Below are 18825 nucleotides of genomic sequence, written 5' to 3' on the forward strand. Positions count from 1 at the left end.
AATACATAAAGCAAATCTGCCTGTGAATATTTTATACAATATCGGTAGGTTTAAATCTGCTTAATCACTTATATCAATGTTATATCATCATATTGTCCAGCCCTAAAACTTTTATAGTATAGTTTTTGACAGTGTTGTTTATTTAAAAACACCCAATTATGCATAATATAAGATGGAAAATATTTAATTGATGAGTCGTCAATATAATATATAACAATACAATATATAAGGTATGATTTTACCTCAAAAGCCAACAATTCGACACAAAATGATAACTGCAAATAACCCTCTATTCCCTGCCTCAATGTGATGTCGCATGCAGTTTTCTAACTGTTAAATGTTACACTAAGTTGTGCAACTTAAAAACATATCGAATTATTTTGTAAGTTTGTATTATTCGCTAGTTTTATTTATAAAAAGTTTGCTAAATAACACATTGCAACTAGCTTACATTGCAAACTATTGTGAACACTTATGAAAATGAATCATGATTTTATTATATTATATTAAAAGTGTGGTAACTGATTTTTTGTCAGATTGATACTATGTGTATAACAATAATTTTACTACAAATACCATGAATCTATAGTGTAGCAAAACCATGATTAATTTGTGGTTACCATGGTTAACTACAATAACCATGTTTTTTGTTTTATTTCTAGTAAAACCATGGTTAATTTTCATAAGGGAAGTAAAAAATCTTTCAAGCTATTAGACTGTGTTGTTATAACCACAGCTGCTTTGTGTACAGAGGTTACCAAGGAAACGGCTTTATTTCTGCTGTTCCAGCGCCACCTACTGTCGGAGTCGATTACATTTTAATTCAGATAATTGATTCTCCAATAGTATCCAGCTGCAGACCAATGTGAAAATCGCATAACAATAACAAAGAACATTTCTAAGGGAATACATAAATAGCCTACATGAATACCATCAATAGATAGATTCTACATAATTAACATGCATGCACACACACCTTACATCAATTTGGTAATAGTTACAGATAAATATAAAAAGGAGGGAGAAAGAAAAAGACAACTGAAGGATCGAATTACGATGGGATAAGTCAATACAAAAAAACACAGCCAAAAAAAAAAAAAAAAAACTGATGCCCTAGTCCAGGGGTCGGCAACCCAAAATGTTCAAAGAGCCATATTGGACCAAAAAAACAAAAAACAAATCTCTCTGGAGCCGCAAAAAAATAAAAAGCCTTATATAAGCTTTATATGAAGGCAACACAGGCTGTAAGTGTATATTAGCTATATTAGCCTACTATCAAAATGACTAAGTAGGCTACAAATACATAATGAGGTATTCCCGAGGTATATATTTAAAAACTGCCGAAAGCTACAGAAAAAAAGAAGCAAATGGATCGCTGCAATTCACAGAAACAGCTGGACTCCAGCAGAGAAACATGGATTTGCATTTATCATTTTGTGTCAAATTGTTGGATTTTGAGGTAAAATCATTCCATATATATATTGTATTGTTATATATTATGTTGACAAATCATCAATTAAATATTTTCCATCTTATTCTGCATAATATGTGTTTTAAAATAAACACTGACAAAAACTATACTATAAAACTATATGTTTTAGGGCTGGACAATATGACGATATATATAACATTGATATAAGTGATTACGCGGATTAAAACCTACCTATATTGTAGTTATATAAAATATTCACAGCCAGATTTGCTTTATGTATTTCCCCGGCGTCAAATCAGGCACATATAAATGTCAGGAAACACGACTCCTGACTGCATGTCAATATCCATGGATTAGGTTTATTTGACAAGTTGTAAGAAACACTTTCGAGTCCAACCTTTAGTGTAATTCGTTTGTTTTACTCGCGTTTTCTCAGTTTCCCCCATAAATCCAGTCACGCAGCAGGTTCTTTTGCCACTCAGTCCAGCTGAGGGAGCGCGCTTTCGGTGGGAAAGTGACGTCGATGCATACCCTCGCGCCGTGCTGAAACGTGTGTCGCAGGCTATGACGCAAATCTTCGTTGACAGAAATGTTGAAAGTTAATATATTATATACATTTTTACAGCATTGGAAAACGTTAAGAATGTTTGTGTCATGTTTGTCCTCCTACAGAAACCATATGAAAACAAAAAATATTTTTCCATTTTCATACATTTTTGAAAAAGCTCCAGGGAGCCACTAGTGGAACGCTAAAGAGCCGCACGCGGCTCTAGAGCCGCTGGTTGCCGACCTCTGCCCTAGTCTGATGCCTTTTTGTCTGATGCCTAATTGTGCGAGACCTGACGTTGTTTTTCCTGAGGCATGATGCCTTTTCGTTGTATGACTGAGGTTTGAGAATGTCCTAAAATGGACACCGTAGTACGGTCGATGACGTGTACAGTGTGTAAGAACGAGGGAAATACGGCACTTAACGTTACCTCTATTTATCTGATAGGCTAGGGTCATTGACATCTACTGTATAATCCTTTCTCTTCTGAATAGAAAGTTTTTGCGATTTCTGGGAATGACACAGGTAATTATAACCATTTAACATGATATCTGAAAGGTGTAATCTTAAACATTTAATTATGAGGCTTCTGTTTTGTTGAACAGCAATGACAAATCAATGCCAGTCTTTTAGCAACTTTTAATTTAAACATAACAAACATCACACAAACACGTTAATGTCACATATACATTTGTGGCTATTCAATGTAAAACAACATCAGATAATGAAGGTCTATATAGGTCTATACTTTTTTTCTTTTACTCTTTCTAAATGAGCGCGCTGATATTGACGTCATGATGCATGTTGCAGCAGGCGTGTTTAGACTGCAGGAGAAACTGTTCATTTACATTTTTTCTTTTTCTCCTAACACCGTTACACGCATTTGCATGAGGGAAAACAAAATAAATTACTAGTTTAAACACTAAGAATTTATATGATGATTTTTAGTTAAGTGAGGACCCTCATCACTGTCCGCCCATTCCCGAGTTTCATTTCCATGAAAACAAAAAGCGCGCCAAATCTATTTATTTATTTATTTATTTTATTTGTTTTACTTTTAACCCCCAGAATGGATATTTATTTGACACATTTTGCATTTTAATTTTTAATTTCTTAGTCATTAGACTCGTGTATTTTTATTACATAAAAATATGTAACTAAACATTGAAGAATGAAAGACCAAACATAAAAGTTATAAAAATTGGTTATGAAACCCTCTTTGCAGTAGCCTTACTGTACATCTGTGTTAGGTTTAAATTGGGTTAAGACACAAATTGACTTTACTTTTTCCTAAGCACAAGAGTCTTTAAAACTGGATGTATTGCCAGCATAATATTTTTATAGGCTATATATTATGATATCGACAAAGAAAAGTTAATGAAAGTAGATGAGGGGGTCATGGACATGCCAATCATAAAGCAGACTTTAAAGGCCTGGGGAAACAAAAATGTTATTCCCATGAAAATGAATGTAGCTGGCTCCATTTCAAGTTAAACTGAAAGTAATTTTTACACTGATCCAAATGGCTTTTTTTCTGTTCCACTTCCAGTTTCATATAAATAATTAATTACTATTTATTTATTTATTTGTTTATTTATTTGTGTGTTTATTTATTTTGTCATTCAAACAAAAATTTAAATCGTATTGCTATAGGCTAGTTGGTTAAACGTGAACAAAATGACATAGGAAAGGGACAAACAGGTTTTAACAGAAAGGATGACAAAATGTTTACAGATTATTCATTAATATTTGTTGGCCAACAATGGCCTTACATTTTTGTGCAAAACTTTAAAATTTTTGCTGTCTTGTGACTTTTGTGGTGCTTCTTTTCTGAAAAAGAAAACGTCTTCCCTTATAAAAAATAAATATACTTCAAGTTAATTTTATTAAATATACTTAATTTAAGTATATTTTTAAGCATAGAATGCAACAAGCTCGTAATCATGACTTCTGAAGTGGGAATTATGACATTTCCGAGCACGTGAAGGCAGCATAAATTGGCCCACTTTTTAGTATATAAAAGTATACATTAGTAGGCTAAATTTTGAGTACACAGCTATCTTATTTTATTCTAGCATCATTTGTCTATTCCTGGATCGACATTTCATGTTAGGCCGTTTTGATTTATATATGTTTAATGTTTGATGATCATGTTAGATTAGGGGTGCTTCTCAAACGTAAGGCTGCATCCTATGAAGGCTGTATATCTCAGCTTCTACGTCATCAAAGGCGGCCTTCGTTTCATGTCCTGTTCTTCTGACCTCTTTTAAAGAATGCATTGGATGTATCCTTTGCAGCCTTAAATGACCCACAATACTTTGCACACATTTAAATTCAAGACAATAAACTGAAGAAAAAAAGACAGACAAAAATAATGTTTTCAGACATGAAAGTATAGATGTTATGATTTGCTTTGCTGTAAATTATTAATTTAACACTGAACTGCCAATAATGTAAGCCATTGGGAGACCACAGATGGCTGTCATTTATTCACTGTATTGCATTAATAGAAATCTAGTTAATATAAAGATTGGGAATACAAAGTATTTTTCCAAAAATAAGTTTAAGTAGTACTTTCGTGACGTGACAGCAGGGAGGAAACATTTATGACTTAGCCATGTGCATTTTATAGACTGTCTTCTTTTAGCATTTAATGCCAAGGAGGACTCTAGTCTAGAAGTCTCAGAAGGGCTGGACTGAGAAGGACCCCAGCCTCAGTAGAATGCAGCTTTCCGTTTCAGAAGCATCCTACATGTGCATAAGCAATGCTTTTGTTTCATCTTCACCTGTGTTTTGATCCGGAGATTCTGTACTCTTTCAGAAGATGCTTAATAGCGCCCCCTATCGTATAACAGTGAAAATTTCTGTCAATCCATGTTTTCCTTAAAGTACACATGAAATCAAAATTGACCTTATTTATTTTGTTAGCTCAAATTGCTAGTTTTGTGGTGAACAATTCATCCGTGCAAGTCAATCCACACACAAAAATAGTTTGGCTTCGTAATATTTAATCAAAATCTGAAAATGCTCCTCCCCTCTGCAACGGTGCCCCTTCTCTGATAACGTCAGTTTGACGGCTTGGGTTGAAATTGCTTAAACCACTCCTCTGCAACCGTTAGTCTGCTATGAGGAGAGATGGAGAGGAGGAGCGCTAAAGTAAAACTCTGCCCTCTGTTCAATATCCTGTTTCACTTGGAAATACGTCACAACACTGGAGAAAAGTCGTTTGCAACTTCCGGTTCACGCGGACTTTAATGGCAGAGAAGCATTGTGTCATAAGTACAGGCCAAATATACTTTAAATTTACAGTCAAGTACTTGACTTATACTGACAGAAAAGTCGAAGTATTTCTGAGAAGTACATAAAAAGTAGACTGAAAGTAGGGTCGAAGGTTCGAAGAAGCATTAATGACTGATGCATTAAATGTTCATAATGGCCATTTTTAACATCTCTCCACAGATTGTAAGGAACACTGGAAGATCTGTGGAATTCCAGTTCCAAGTACCAATTCCACTTCCACTTCCAATTCCAATACCTAGAAAAACAGATCCTTTAATACAATGCATCATAGACAAGAAGTTAAAGAAACTTCGCAAATTGATAAAAGGCAGAGATGTTAATGGTTTGTACTCTTCTGAAGTCTGGAATGATGATGTTACACCATTAACAGCAGCAGTTCTATGCAGAAATGAAGAAATCTGCTCTTATCTACTTAAAGAGTTAGCTGATCCAAACAGACCTTCAACAAATGGACGAACACCTCTACAATATGCTGCTTTAACAAATGGAGTTCCACTGAGTATTGTGAAAATATTACTTGCAGCAAAAGCTAACCCAAATGGACATGGATTACAAATGTTTACTCCATTGCAGTGCGCTGTTGATCGTGACCGGGAAGATATTGTGAAAGCACTTATAGATGCTGGAGCTTCACCTGTAAGGAATAATGGGAGGAATCTAGAACTTGATAAAAAGGTGGAGAGAATGATTTTTCATCTATCTTCACAGGGTGAAGTGTCTGACAATGTCTATATATCTTGCTCTTTTTTTTATGGTGTACAAACAAAAAAACAGACAGAAGTTTACAGACTCTTTAAGGAACATTTCTTTCAAGAGGATCCTTTTGTTCCTTTGATTTATTTTGAGCTCTACTTTGGTGTAGTTGGTCCAAGTGAAGAGCAGTACCGTCAGAGCGCCATCAAGTGGTTAAAAGATACAAAGAGTGCTGACAGATACATTGAGGGACTCATCAAGCGCTTTCCAAGAATCCCTCAGGAACACAGGCCGGTTACACTGAGCTGCTTAAATGCTGCTTTGTGTGTCAGTGAAAGCATCTCTTCTCAGGTATTCAGTGAGCTTGAGCCAATTTTAACAAAGAGTCTTCAGCAATTTGGAAATCCACAAGAAGAAAGAGTCAGTCACCTGATACTAAAGATACTCAATGTCATGATGCAGAAGACGTCTGAACAGAAAATGAGTACAAACAATTCTGTCTATGAGAAGCTGTGCAAAAGTCTATTGCCTCTCACACATCCTGATTATTCAAGTCTAATTGGAATGTCGACATATGGACTGTTTGCCAATATAAATGATTTTGCTCCTGGACTGGTTGCATTGTGTGGATTGTCTCCCATCCCAGAGATGATACTTATCAAAGCAGAGACAGAGATGGATGAAGCCATGAAAAAAAAGCTGCAAAAGTTGGATAAATCACTGAAACATCCAGCGGGTTCAAGTGCAGTGGATAGTTTATGTGAGGAGGCTGCTGCTCCATCAACAAGCAGGAAGAAGAAGAAAAAGAAGAAAATTAAGAAAGAAATCCAGCAAGAAGTGGGATCACAAGAAGGTGAGCTGCAAGATAAAGAGGAACCTTATCCAGACACTGCAGTTAAATCCATTGAAGAATCAAACTCAAGTGTGCAGCCATTCTCACTGCCTGTTGAGAACCCAAATATCTCAAAAAGGTGGGTTCAGACCAGCCGCCGTTGGAGACCCAAGCTTGAGAAACTAGCTAACATGGATGTTAGCAATAAATATAGGCTGGGAAATGGTAGGCTTACTCTTGTACTTAATGATGAATTTCGGATCGCTAAAGGAAGTGATGGAACAGAAGTTTTTCTTGGTTTGAGGGATGACGGCACAGAAGTGGCTGTGAAACGAATGATTAGGTTTAATTACCAAGTTCTCAAAAATGAGGAGGAATTTCTACGACTTCCACAGCTTGATAGTCCCTCCATTGTGCGATATGTGGACTTCGCTGAAGATGACAATTTTGGATATCTTGCTCTTCAGCTTTGTGAGTACACACTGGAGGAATATATCCAAGAGCATTTACCAGATGATAACGCAGAGAGAAGTTTGGTTCTGAAGAAGCTGGTGAAGGAACTTCTCTACAGTTTACAGGTTTTACACCAACCACAGACCAAAGTGCTTCATCGGGACATCAAACCCCAGAATGTTCTGATTGGTAGGAGCTAAACCATAGTTTCTTAACATTGAAAGATATGTTTATTTAAGTTATCAGGGTTTTTTTGTTTGTTTGTTTGTTTGTTTGTTTTAAATGATAGTGGTCTTTCCCTGTTTACCAGACATAAATGGAAAAGCTAGATTGGCTGATTTTGGCATAAGTCGTCGACTGAACCTAAGCCAAACGACTTTACGAACAAGCACTGCTGGAACTAGATGCTGGAAGGCAAAGGAGAGCATAGATGAGGAGGTCAACACTGGGTACAAGAGGAGCTCCGACATTCAGGTGGTCTCTCCTCTTCTTTTAAGTCAACAATATATTAATTATTATAACTGAATTTAAAAAAAGAAAGATAACACCTACGTCAACTAATCAGAGTATTAATAGAATGTAAGTTAGGGTTAGTAGAATAAGTTTACATCACATACTTGCAAAGTTACCTATAGTCAGTAAAATGTCTGTTGGGGGAGCATCAGTCAAGTATTAGCAGATATTAAGCAAACCTATTAATACTCTACTAATGAGAGTTAGCTGACATGTGCAACGTTACTTATAGTCAACAGAATGTCTAAAGGTGACCATCAAAATGAAGTGTAACCTATAATTTAAAAATATTATTAGAAATTCAATTATTGATTTAAATACAATTAATTTAAACAAAATTCTAAACTTGTATCACTGTAACCTGTTTGAAGGTTGCTGGGATGTTAGTGTACTACATTCTCTCTAGAGGACACCATCCATTTGGTAAAGGTCCATTTTGTGAAGTCAACATTCTACAAGGAAAATACTCACTGGAACATCTGGATGATGATGTAGCGAAGGATCTTGTCGAGTGGATGATCAATGAAGATCCAAACAACAGACCAACTGTGGAGCAGACCCTTGCACACCCCTTCTTCTGGACTGATGAAAGGTAGAATATCCCAGTGATTTGGCAATGACATTTATCAGTCTAAACAAGCCAGAGAGGTTCAGAACTGCTTACTAAGCCAATTATGATTTTAAATGAAGAGGAAATTGCATCTACTGTAGATAATTTTTATCAGCTGAAGAGATTGTACTGTTTTTGAAATCCTGTCAGGAGAGTGGAGTATTTGAAAAAAATGGGGAACCAGAATGAGGCCGAGAACTGTCGTAATGTTGATGAGGAGCTCCTTCGTGCTATTGAAAAATACACAGAGGGGAAAAGCTTTTCTGAATGGAAAACTAAAGTGAGTCTAATTTCAGTGCAGAAATACATTCAAACATTTATAAATGTAAATATAAACATTTTAAATATATTTAAATAAATTAAAAATAGTAACAACTTCAAGAATCTGATTTAATGTCTTCAAGATGTTCCTTTTTCCTGATTTAATCTTGGTTTGAAAACTCTTTTCTTTCGTCAGCTGCCATCTGAGCTTGTCCAGAAACTGGATGGTAAGAAGAAAGGCTATCCTGAGAACACACTGGGCCTGCTGCGTTTCATACGCAACCTACACGAGCATTAGTGAGTAACATGTAATGTGATGCACAGTATTTATTAGATAATTTACAGCTATTGTGCGTCAGACCATGTTTTTGTCTTTTTTTCTCTACATAGTGAAGAGGAAACTTTAAACATCAACCTGATGGATTCATTCCCTGATCTCTTTGGGAGTGTGTTCAGGTTTGCAAAGGAGAGAGGATGGAACTCCAGGGCGAGTCTGAAAAAGTTCTTCAGCTCAGTTCCACAGATTTGATTGTTGTTGTTTTTGGTTACAGTATGTACATTGATTTTGCATCATGAATATATTTCATGAATGAGTTTAAATGTAGGGACAGATGGAAGATGAGCTAATATCTAGGGATGCACCAATACCATTTTTTAAGGTCCGAGTACGAGTACCAATATTTTTTTACTGGTACTTGCCGATACCGATGCCTATACATTTATTAATTTCTTTTCTTTTTTGGTGATATGGCAGTTTTCCAACACAGTGACACTAATGAGTGTAGGACAGCTTCTTTATTATTACTCCAATGAAAAAAGTAAAACACCTTCAAAGTAAAGCAAAACACCTTCAAAGGGCATAATTACCAAATACATGCTTTTTAAAAAGTAAATGGGAAATCCTATATATATATATATATATATATATATATATATATATATATATATACACAGAGTGTGATTTGTGAAAAAATAGAAATGCAAAATCAATCGGTAGTTATTAATAGAATAACAAGACACAAATCTTTACATTCAATCGCGTTTGGTCCCATTTATTTTTGATCACAGTGTATACACATACAAAGTATACATACTTTAAGTCCAAAAGTGCGCACATTTGGAGAAATACACATTTACCTCATATTTCATTAGATCGAATAAGCCGGGCCGTACGCAGGGTTTCATAATTACCGAGGTCAGAAAATGTTGTTTGGTAGGGGGGTACGGGGACATGCTCCCCCGAGAAAATTTTGATTTCCCTGGTGTACATACAAGTGGGTACGGAAAGTATTCAGACCCCCTTAAATTTTTCACTCTTTGTTATCTTTAAGCTATAATAAAGTAATTATGCAGCGCGCGCCGGCGCATTTGCGCATGCAATTCTTGAGTGCGTGCCACGAGCACAGTATAACGGCTGATTGGACAGTCATGTTCATTTTTCTGAGTTTTTCTGACAAGATCTTATCTGACCGCAGTTCACTGTTGTTCAACTGAAGCTCCCTCGTCGTCACCTGCACCTTTTCTGCGCTCGTTTGACTTGCGCCTGGTGCTGAGGCGGAGGCGAAGTCGGAATGCGCATCTGAAAAATTTCCCGTTTGTTGTGGTGGTAAAGAGACAGTTCTATATAAACGATGGACATTTTGACAACTATTTGTGCATTTGACCGTTCAGGCTCGAGGAGAACTGATCGCGTGAAAGAAAGAGAGAGAGAACGCTTCTGGTCTGTGTCATTCAGCGCGATTTGCATGCAGTTCGGTTGTCGGTTGTCATCAGTAATTCTGAAGTATTTCCACACCCCTGAGGCTGACATTGTTTCTGCTGCTGCCGCCGGAGTCTCTGTGCGTGGAAAATTCTGTCAGTTACGTCATGTGAGGTATCGGTCTTTGGTATCGGGGGTATATTTACGAGTACGAATACAAGTGCATGAGCTTGGTATCGAGCCGATACCGACACTGGTAACGGTGCATCTCTACTTATGCTGCATTCCAGACAGATTTTTGAGTCACGACTTCAAACCACGACTCATGAATTTGTTACGTTTCATATGTTGTATTAATTCAGTGTCTATAATGATAAAACTTGAACTTCAAAGAATTTTACCCAAACTGACTGGTTTTCTAGAGAGCAAAGGTTTTGTGAAAAAGTGGAAGACTTAAACACAAAGTTTGTAAAATAAACTGTTAAAGGATTAGTTCACTTTCAAATTAAAATTTCCTGATAATTTACTCCCATGTCATCCAAGATGTTCATGTCTTTCTTTCTTCAGTCGAAAAGAAATTAAGGTTTTTGATGAAAACAACATTCCAGGATTTTTCTCCATATAGTGGACTTCAGTGGAGCCCAAATGGCTGAAAGTCAAAATTACAGTTTACAGCTGTCACGGAAACGGTCTCTGTGGCTCCCCCCGATCGCCACCTGAGGGCACCCTCACCTGAGTACTGATCATTCCCTGGACTACAATTCCCATACCACGTACCTGGGCTGATTACACACACACCTGATCCATATCCTCCCCGGACTATAAAAGACTATCATTCCCCATCATGCTTCGCGAAGTGTTGTTCTGCCTAGCTGACATTTCTGAGCGTTTATTCCCTGTTTACTGTTATTCTGTGTATGACCTTGGACTGCCTTGTTACCCTGTTTTCTGCCTGCTGCCTGCCTTGTGATATATCTAACTGTCTTCTGATTACCCCTGTCTTACCTGCCGCCTGTCCTGATCCAGTGCCTGGTACTGTTATTGATTCTGCCTTGTCTTCTACACTGCTGTTGCTGGTATCTGACCCTTGCCTGTACGACTACGATATTGTAATAAAGCTGCATATGGATCTCACCGAATCTGTCGCCTCGTTACAACAGCAATCCCAGATGAGAAATAAGGGTCTTATCTGTAGAAACCATCGCTCATTTTCTCATTTTCTCATTTTTTTTTAATTTTATACATTTTAACCATAAATGCTCATCTTGAACTAGCTCTCTACTTCTTTAGAAAGTGTACTAATCCTTGATGATCTGATGATCACTAGTTATAGTATTTTATTCTGTGTTGTCATCATTCAGGTTGCATTTCATTTTATATTTTTGTTTACACATGATTAAAATGTTTACATGGTAAACCAAAAAGGTACAAATAAGCCAACTATATGCTGAACTATGGTCACTCTAATGGTTCATTTTCATAAGTTGCCAGTGACCGGCTGTTGCACCCATAAAATGAAACATTTGTATTCTGACAGAACATCAACTTACATTCAATTTAAATAAATGTAATTGCACAAACTATGTAGGCTACTATTTCATTTTGTTTATTGTAAAATAATTAATACTAATAATAATATTATATTTTAAGTTAAGCTTTGTTCTGGGCTGCGTTTCCCAAAAGCATCAATGGTTTCTTACGACGACTTCAGAGATATTTTGCAGATTTAAAGTTTGTCAAGTTTATTAAGCATCCACCGAAAAGTCATAAGATATGTATGTGTTTGTTTACTGTTAGTTGTATTAAATGTTTTGAGAAATTCGTTGTTTGTTGATGATAATGCAATGGAGAGAGAGAGACAGAGAGAGTTTAATGCGCATTTCTTGTGCTCTGTATTGTTTAGCTTTTGTGGTGATTTTATTGGAGTGAAAACGGATGCAATAAACTTAATAAAACACCAGCAAAGTTTTGGTCATCATTCGTATAGGGGTCTGCTACACTTATGAAAGTTACATAAGTTTTTTTAGTCAAGAATAGTGTGCGATTTTTTTTTTTTTTTTCTGTTATTTGATTAGCATTAAAGCGCAGACAGCAGCGCTAGGATTACGCAACAGTCATTATAAAGCTCAATGCCTTCACGCAGTTAATTAATAAACCATTGGTTTGTTACATAGGCCTTTTTCCTGCTACAGCCGATATGCTGATGGTTGTAAATTGAGCAAAAATTGTCTGATACATCGGTGCATCCCTAATAAATACCGCATCTGTAGGGGCTGCCTTTGTTGTTTTGCAGGCTGTGTGACGTCAGAGTGCGGAACTGGGAGTACATCGATCTAGTACGAGTTGGGAAGTCACAGGTTTGACTGCCATTCCAGTGCACTTTCACGGGTAGAAGGTTGGAAAAACACGGGTTACGGGTTGCCTGGAACACGGCATGAGATCCATTGTTTTTCAGGAAATGAGGCCCTGACAACTGAAGAATAATTGACAGTTAAAGAGGCACAATATAAAAAAACAGGAGTCGGTAGTACATTTTTACACATGGGTAATTTCAGTTCTTGCATTATCTTATGGAAAATATGTAAATATCTGTCACAGAGCAACCTCGTGGCAATAAAAAATATATAAACATCTTACAGATTCTGCATGTATTATAGCAGAAATGTAGGCCCTATGTGTGAATGAGTTTATTAAATGTTAATAAAATTGATGTAATGAAATACTCTGACCTTCTCATTACATTATAAAAACCTGTGACTGTAACACAAAGCCAAGGAAGTAGGAGACGACAACAGATCTAAATGCAGCTATTGAAATGGAAGAACTAAAATCACCCCTGTGGCCATGACAAAACAGGCTGAAATGGCCTCAATATGCCTTATTGGTGTAATATTCACTGGGGCAACATTTTGTCCTAAACCATGGCAAAAAACAAAGCAACCCATAGTAACCAACAGTGCATAATCTCCAGAGAATGGTTGAGTAAATCTCAATGGCAATTGCTCGACTGGCACAGCAAACCCTTAAAATACTTTTTTGGAACAAACTTTCAAAAGTTTGTAATTGATTTTGAAAGAATTATTCACCAAGGTTGCAATAAACTGAACAAAATTCATGTCACAAAATACTATTTCTGTTTTAAAGAAGTGATGTGTTATTCAAAATTTAATCAAACAACCCCTGCACCTTCAGTTATGAAAGTGTAAGGACCACCTGTCGGCCCAAAGAAAGGAATCCAACAGTGTGGATGAAAGTATCATGCGTGTATGTCTTTTCAGTGCCCCTGTGAAGTGAGAAGTTTGGGCAAGGCAGTGTTCTATGCATTTTGTTGAGATCTTCTCTTCAGATGAGTTTTATTGCTTTATTGCAGGGTGTTTGATCTCAGTTTTTGTCTAAGCAGGAAAATCAAGTCTTACAAAAGCTCTAAACCCAGGGATGGAGAACGTTGGTCCTGAAGGGCCACTGTCCTGCAAAGTTTAGCTCCAACCCTAATCAAACACACTTGAACAAGTTAATCAATGTCTTCAGGATTCCTTGCCTGCACTTTTTTCACTCCTCCCCTCACTGCAGCCACCTACTTTTGCGAGGCGAGGTGCATCTGAGGCATCGAATTTGGACGCCAACACCGACAGATTAGGCTAATTTGTATGCAAAATTCAACTGCATAAATTCAGGCATAATATACAATAAACAAGTGCAAGATTAATTCAATTCACAGAACAATAACTGGAGTGTGAGAATCATTTTATTATGCTGGAGTGTAGCAAGACATTTGAAAGTAGCTCCACTACTTTGGCTTTTTTCGCTTTCCGTGATCCGTACACCCTGCTGTGCTTTGGTGCCTCTGCATGCGCTGTGTCAGCAGACACGCTTCGTCGAGGGGGGAACAGGAATGCCGGATGGAAACAGAATCGACTTCTTCACCAGCGTTTTCCACCCGTTTTTAGATGCGGCGTGTGAACGGCCCCTAAGCCGGTGGTGTTTTAAAATGAGGTGGTAACGTCCTCATTTATGTCCCTGTTACGCAATTTTCCTGATTAACATTACATAAAAAGAGAGACCAAATTCAATTCTATTTTATATTTTTACACTATATAATGTTCTATTTATTAAAACCAAGTATAAATTTCATCAAGTTAGTGTTTTTACGCATTTTTACATTTATTCCAAAATAATAACTAAGGCAGTAACAATTTAAACAATATATAATAGTTTGTACTTATTTTTTAATATTTAATATTTTTATTTTATTTTTGTAATATTTTATATTACGAATTTTGTTCCAAACGGGATATATCGCCCTCCGAAGGGCACTTCGGAGTGAAAACAATCATGGCCGCCATATTGAAGGGTCGTTCCAAACTGAAGTGCTCAAAACTGGCCACTTCAAAGGGCCCTTCAGAATGAAGGATTTCGAAGGGTACAACTGATGGACACTTCGGGCCCCCATGATCCTTTGCACAGTGAAACTGTTTGTCGTCACAGGTACACTGTAAAAAATTACCGTGATTTTAACAGTAAAAGACTGTAAAAATGCTGCGGTGAAAAACTGTTAATTGGTTTACAGAAAGTTTCCGTACTATATACGGTGAATAACTGTAATAGATCTAACGGTACATTTAATGTAATTTCACGGTAAAATACCGTTAAATTCACAGTTTTTGAAAGTGAAAAATAACAATTCATTGTAAAATTTACAGTGAAAAACCGTAAATTGACATTCCCACAATTCCCTGCGTGACACTTCACATTTGATATATTTTTGTTGAAATAACTCTGTTTCTTCTTAGTTTTTCTCATTTTTTTCTAATCAGTTATGTACATTAGGGTTTTATGTTACATCTAATGGTGTTAAATTAATGTTTATTGCATTTTTAAAATTTCATGCATGTTACCATGATGGTGTTTAGTGTGTGTGTGAATGACACTGTGTGCTCCTTCTATATGTTAGTGTTGTCCTCCTCAGCTTGTGGAAAAGCTGCTTGTGATGAACTTTGATTCATCATGTGACTCTTATCACCACTGTGTTTGGTGATTGTCAGTGTATTAAAAGATACAAAACAGATATTAGTACTTCATTAGGTTGGTAAATTAACATTATATCAGTTAATGAAATATGTTATTTTACCGTAAATTTTACTGGGATTTTTTTTACAGTGTACTGAAATCCAATGTTAAATATACATATTTAAAATGTAAAATTCACATGTAACTCCGTAAGTATGTTTACGGTTTGATGTCATTTTTACAGTATTGTTCTGGTAACCACAGCTGCCGGTATTTTTCCGTAGAAACAACGGGATTTTTTTTACAGTGTACAGGAGTCTCAGAGTTCGATTTTACCTGTATAGTATTTTTCTATACTACTGTAATATTTATACGAGTTCGATTTAGTACATTATTATGGTCAAAACGACATTGTACTTAAACAAAAATACTTTACAGTTCCCTTTATCCGTCCATTCAGATGTTTCAAATTCATAGACACAATAATACTTATGGTGCGATAAACCAAAAATAAACAAATATATAAACTAACGTTAAACAAAAGGTGCAGCTTGCACAATCTACTCCTTAATGACTGTCTCGTTAAGATGACGCAGAAGTGCATTCCAAAAAAATTTTTTTTTTGACCCCTACACCCTTCATCCCTTCGAAGCTCTCACTCCCGAAGGTAAACCCTTTGAAGGGATTAGGGCATAGGGATGAGCCCTTCCGAATGGAACGCATCAGTTCACTTGATTCAATTTCTCCGTCCTCGAGGATGCACAAATAAGAATTGAGAAGCACCCACGGACTCCACGCTGTAACTTTGCCTGCGGGTGTCGCTATTTGACAGTGTTTCTTTAGAAGTGACTTTTACACTTTTTAATGGCAAATTTTGTAACGTTTGCGTTGTTTTATTTTGTAATATCGATTATTTTCTCATCCAGGTTTTTTGAGCAGGCACTGCCCTAAGCCATGTTGCATGCTTTTTTTTTTTTTTTTTTAAGCATTATTTAGTAACAAAACACAACAAATAAATATAAAATAATATTGATAGCAATAATAATAATAGCAAGAAAATCAGTAAAAAAAATATAAAATACACAATACAAAATAAATAAACGACAAAATAACACAAAGATGAATAACTATATAGCCTACACAGGGGTACTGAAATAAAATCAATATCTCTAATTACAAAATAAATAGAAAGTTCCTTAAAATATACAGTAAACAAGATAAAAAGATAAAATTTCAAGGCTTTACAACAGTCTAGACTTTTTTGCCTTGGAGTTCCTTACCCTCCAATGAATTCAGTGGTTCCTTACACAAATGGGCGTGGAGTGGATGACGTGTACAGTGTGTATTAGAACGAGGAAGATACGGCACCTTTTTGTCGGATAAGTACATTATCACGGTCAGTGTTGACGGATACCAATACCGATAGTCATATCTCTTCTGAATATAACGTTTTTTTGCGATTCCTGGGAATGACACAGGTAATTGTAACCATTTAATATGATATTTGAAATCCGTAATTTTAACATTTAATTATCAGGCTTCTATTTTGTTGAGCATATAATAGCAATCATAGATTATTGCCAGTCTTTTAGCAACATTGAATTAAAACTTAAACAGCACACAAACCCGTTAGGCTAGCTATATGTCACATTTACATTCCTGGCTATTCAATGTGAAACAACTCCAGTTGCTAATATTAGTCTTTCTATATATAATTGAGCACGAGGGCATGAAATGCCTTGCAGCAGGCGTTTAGACTGCCAGAGAAATTGTTCATTTAGCCACTTTTTCTCTTCCTTTTCTAACATTGTGATAGGCCTACCACACAAAAAAGTATTAGTATATTAATAAATATAAAAACAAGTAAATAGTCAGTAATAAAATATTAACAAATTAACAAATTACAAGCAGTAGCACAAATTAATACAACCAGGGCAGGACTGAGGGGGCTGAGTTTATGTTTGGGATAACTCAATTACAAATGACCTTATCTAGAACATCATTATAGAGTAGCACAAAATACACTTAAACATTAAAATATTTTGAGGTTCCTAGAACAATTAATATGCAACATGCCTAGTCAATGTTTAGAGGTAATATTAAATAGTCTTTATAATACTATAAAGTACAGAATGTGCTTTTTCAGCTGAGAGAAGATCAAAACCCTGAAATAACACTGAGCAATAAAGCCAGTGATGAACAGTAGCCTGTTTTTTTTTTTTTTTTTTTTTTTTTTTTTATTAAGTATTGTCATATCTGTGTTCTCTTTTCTTAAATTTAAATCAATAAATTCAATCAGAATAATAAAAAAGACACTTTATGGCTCAAATAAAATCAGTAGCCTATCAACAAAATCCATCTTTATATTTACACTTACTGTTTATTGCAGCACAGACATGGCATGAATGGATTTACACTGCAATTATAATTGCATAATCAGTGTTGGATGTAATGCATTACTAACTAACTAATTACTGTAATTTAATTACTTTTCCTTCAAAAAGTGAGGGATTACTCTTCATTTTCATACTGCATAGACTATACAACGAGAATGATTTATGCCGTTTTATTTATTTGCAAGAATTAAAAGAGCAGTTTCATGTCTTAGTATTGTTCAACTGTCAAGGTTCTTATGGGATTTAGAAAATAATTAGTAATTAAAGCTGCAAACAGTGAACAGTGGGCGACGTGCATGTAAGCGAGTAAATATAGGAGAAATATAGCAAAGTCATTTTGATGTGCCACACTTCCTGCTGCCAACAGGTGCCGCTTTGACTATTGCTGAATATTGCCATGTAGATGGCTTTTGGCCAGGACTATTATCAAATGTGAAGTTTGGGGCAGATCGGACACTGTATACCCGACTTACAACAGTTTCCTCTTTCATGGCAAAACATCAGATTTGTCAAGCGCCACAGACACACCCTTCAACAAAAACTCAAGATCTTCGAAATTTAACATTGCAAAGGCCTTTAGATTATACTGACCAAATTTGATGTTGATTTGATAAACTACTCCTAGATCTTCAGTTAAAGTCTGGATGTCTGGAAATGGCGAAAACTGCAAAAATTTTGCAGAGAAAATTCAAAATATCTCACTTCCTGTTGGGTTTTCAGATTTTGCACACAAGGACTTTTTGTAGGTATTGGCTGTTACATGTGTCTACTGAATTACATACTTGTACATGAAATGTGGTGCGAAGGAAGCTAATTTAGATTTTGTAGGTGGCGCTATCGAGCCATTTGGCCACACCTAATATTGAAACCCTAATATATCAGACGCAAATGTTCACCACTTCTGACACGTATGCAAAGTTTCATGAGTTTGAGCATGTTTAGGCCCTCAAAAATAATTAATTTCGGAAATAAGTGACTGAGCAATTACAATAGGGTCCTCACAACATCGGACCATCAGTGCTCGGGCCATAATAAGTAATGGAATACTTTTTAGAGAGAGAGTCTTTAGTACAATAATCTAA

The 18825-nt window shown here is 36.0% G+C and overlaps 1 protein-coding gene across 3 annotated transcripts in view; it reads left to right on the forward strand.

Moving 5' to 3' along the window:
- Positions 1–2178: 2178 nt before the first annotated feature.
- Positions 2179–18825, forward strand: part of LOC125265223 — a 32161-nt gene continuing 15514 nt past the window's right edge. Inside the window, exons 1-7 of one of the 3 annotated variants that reach the window (XM_048185325.1) lie at positions 2186–2504; positions 5439–7446; positions 7568–7731; positions 8142–8362; positions 8531–8660; positions 8838–8938; positions 9032–9591. In XM_048185325.1, coding sequence (XP_048041282.1) covers positions 2496–2504; positions 5439–7446; positions 7568–7731; positions 8142–8362; positions 8531–8660; positions 8838–8938; positions 9032–9170 — 2772 coding nt within the window. In that variant the 5' untranslated portion in view covers positions 2186–2495 and the 3' untranslated portion in view covers positions 9171–9591. Of the gene's footprint in view, positions 2505–5438; positions 7447–7567; positions 7732–8141; positions 8363–8530; positions 8661–8837; positions 8939–9031; positions 9592–16672; positions 16826–18825 lie in introns of those variants that run through there. The other 2 variants (XM_048185326.1, XM_048185328.1) reach the window with 2 other exon arrangements.

This window comes from Megalobrama amblycephala, linkage group LG3 (assembly GCF_018812025.1).
Source record: "Megalobrama amblycephala isolate DHTTF-2021 linkage group LG3, ASM1881202v1, whole genome shotgun sequence".
Taxonomy (NCBI): domain Eukaryota; kingdom Metazoa; phylum Chordata; class Actinopteri; order Cypriniformes; family Xenocyprididae; genus Megalobrama; species Megalobrama amblycephala.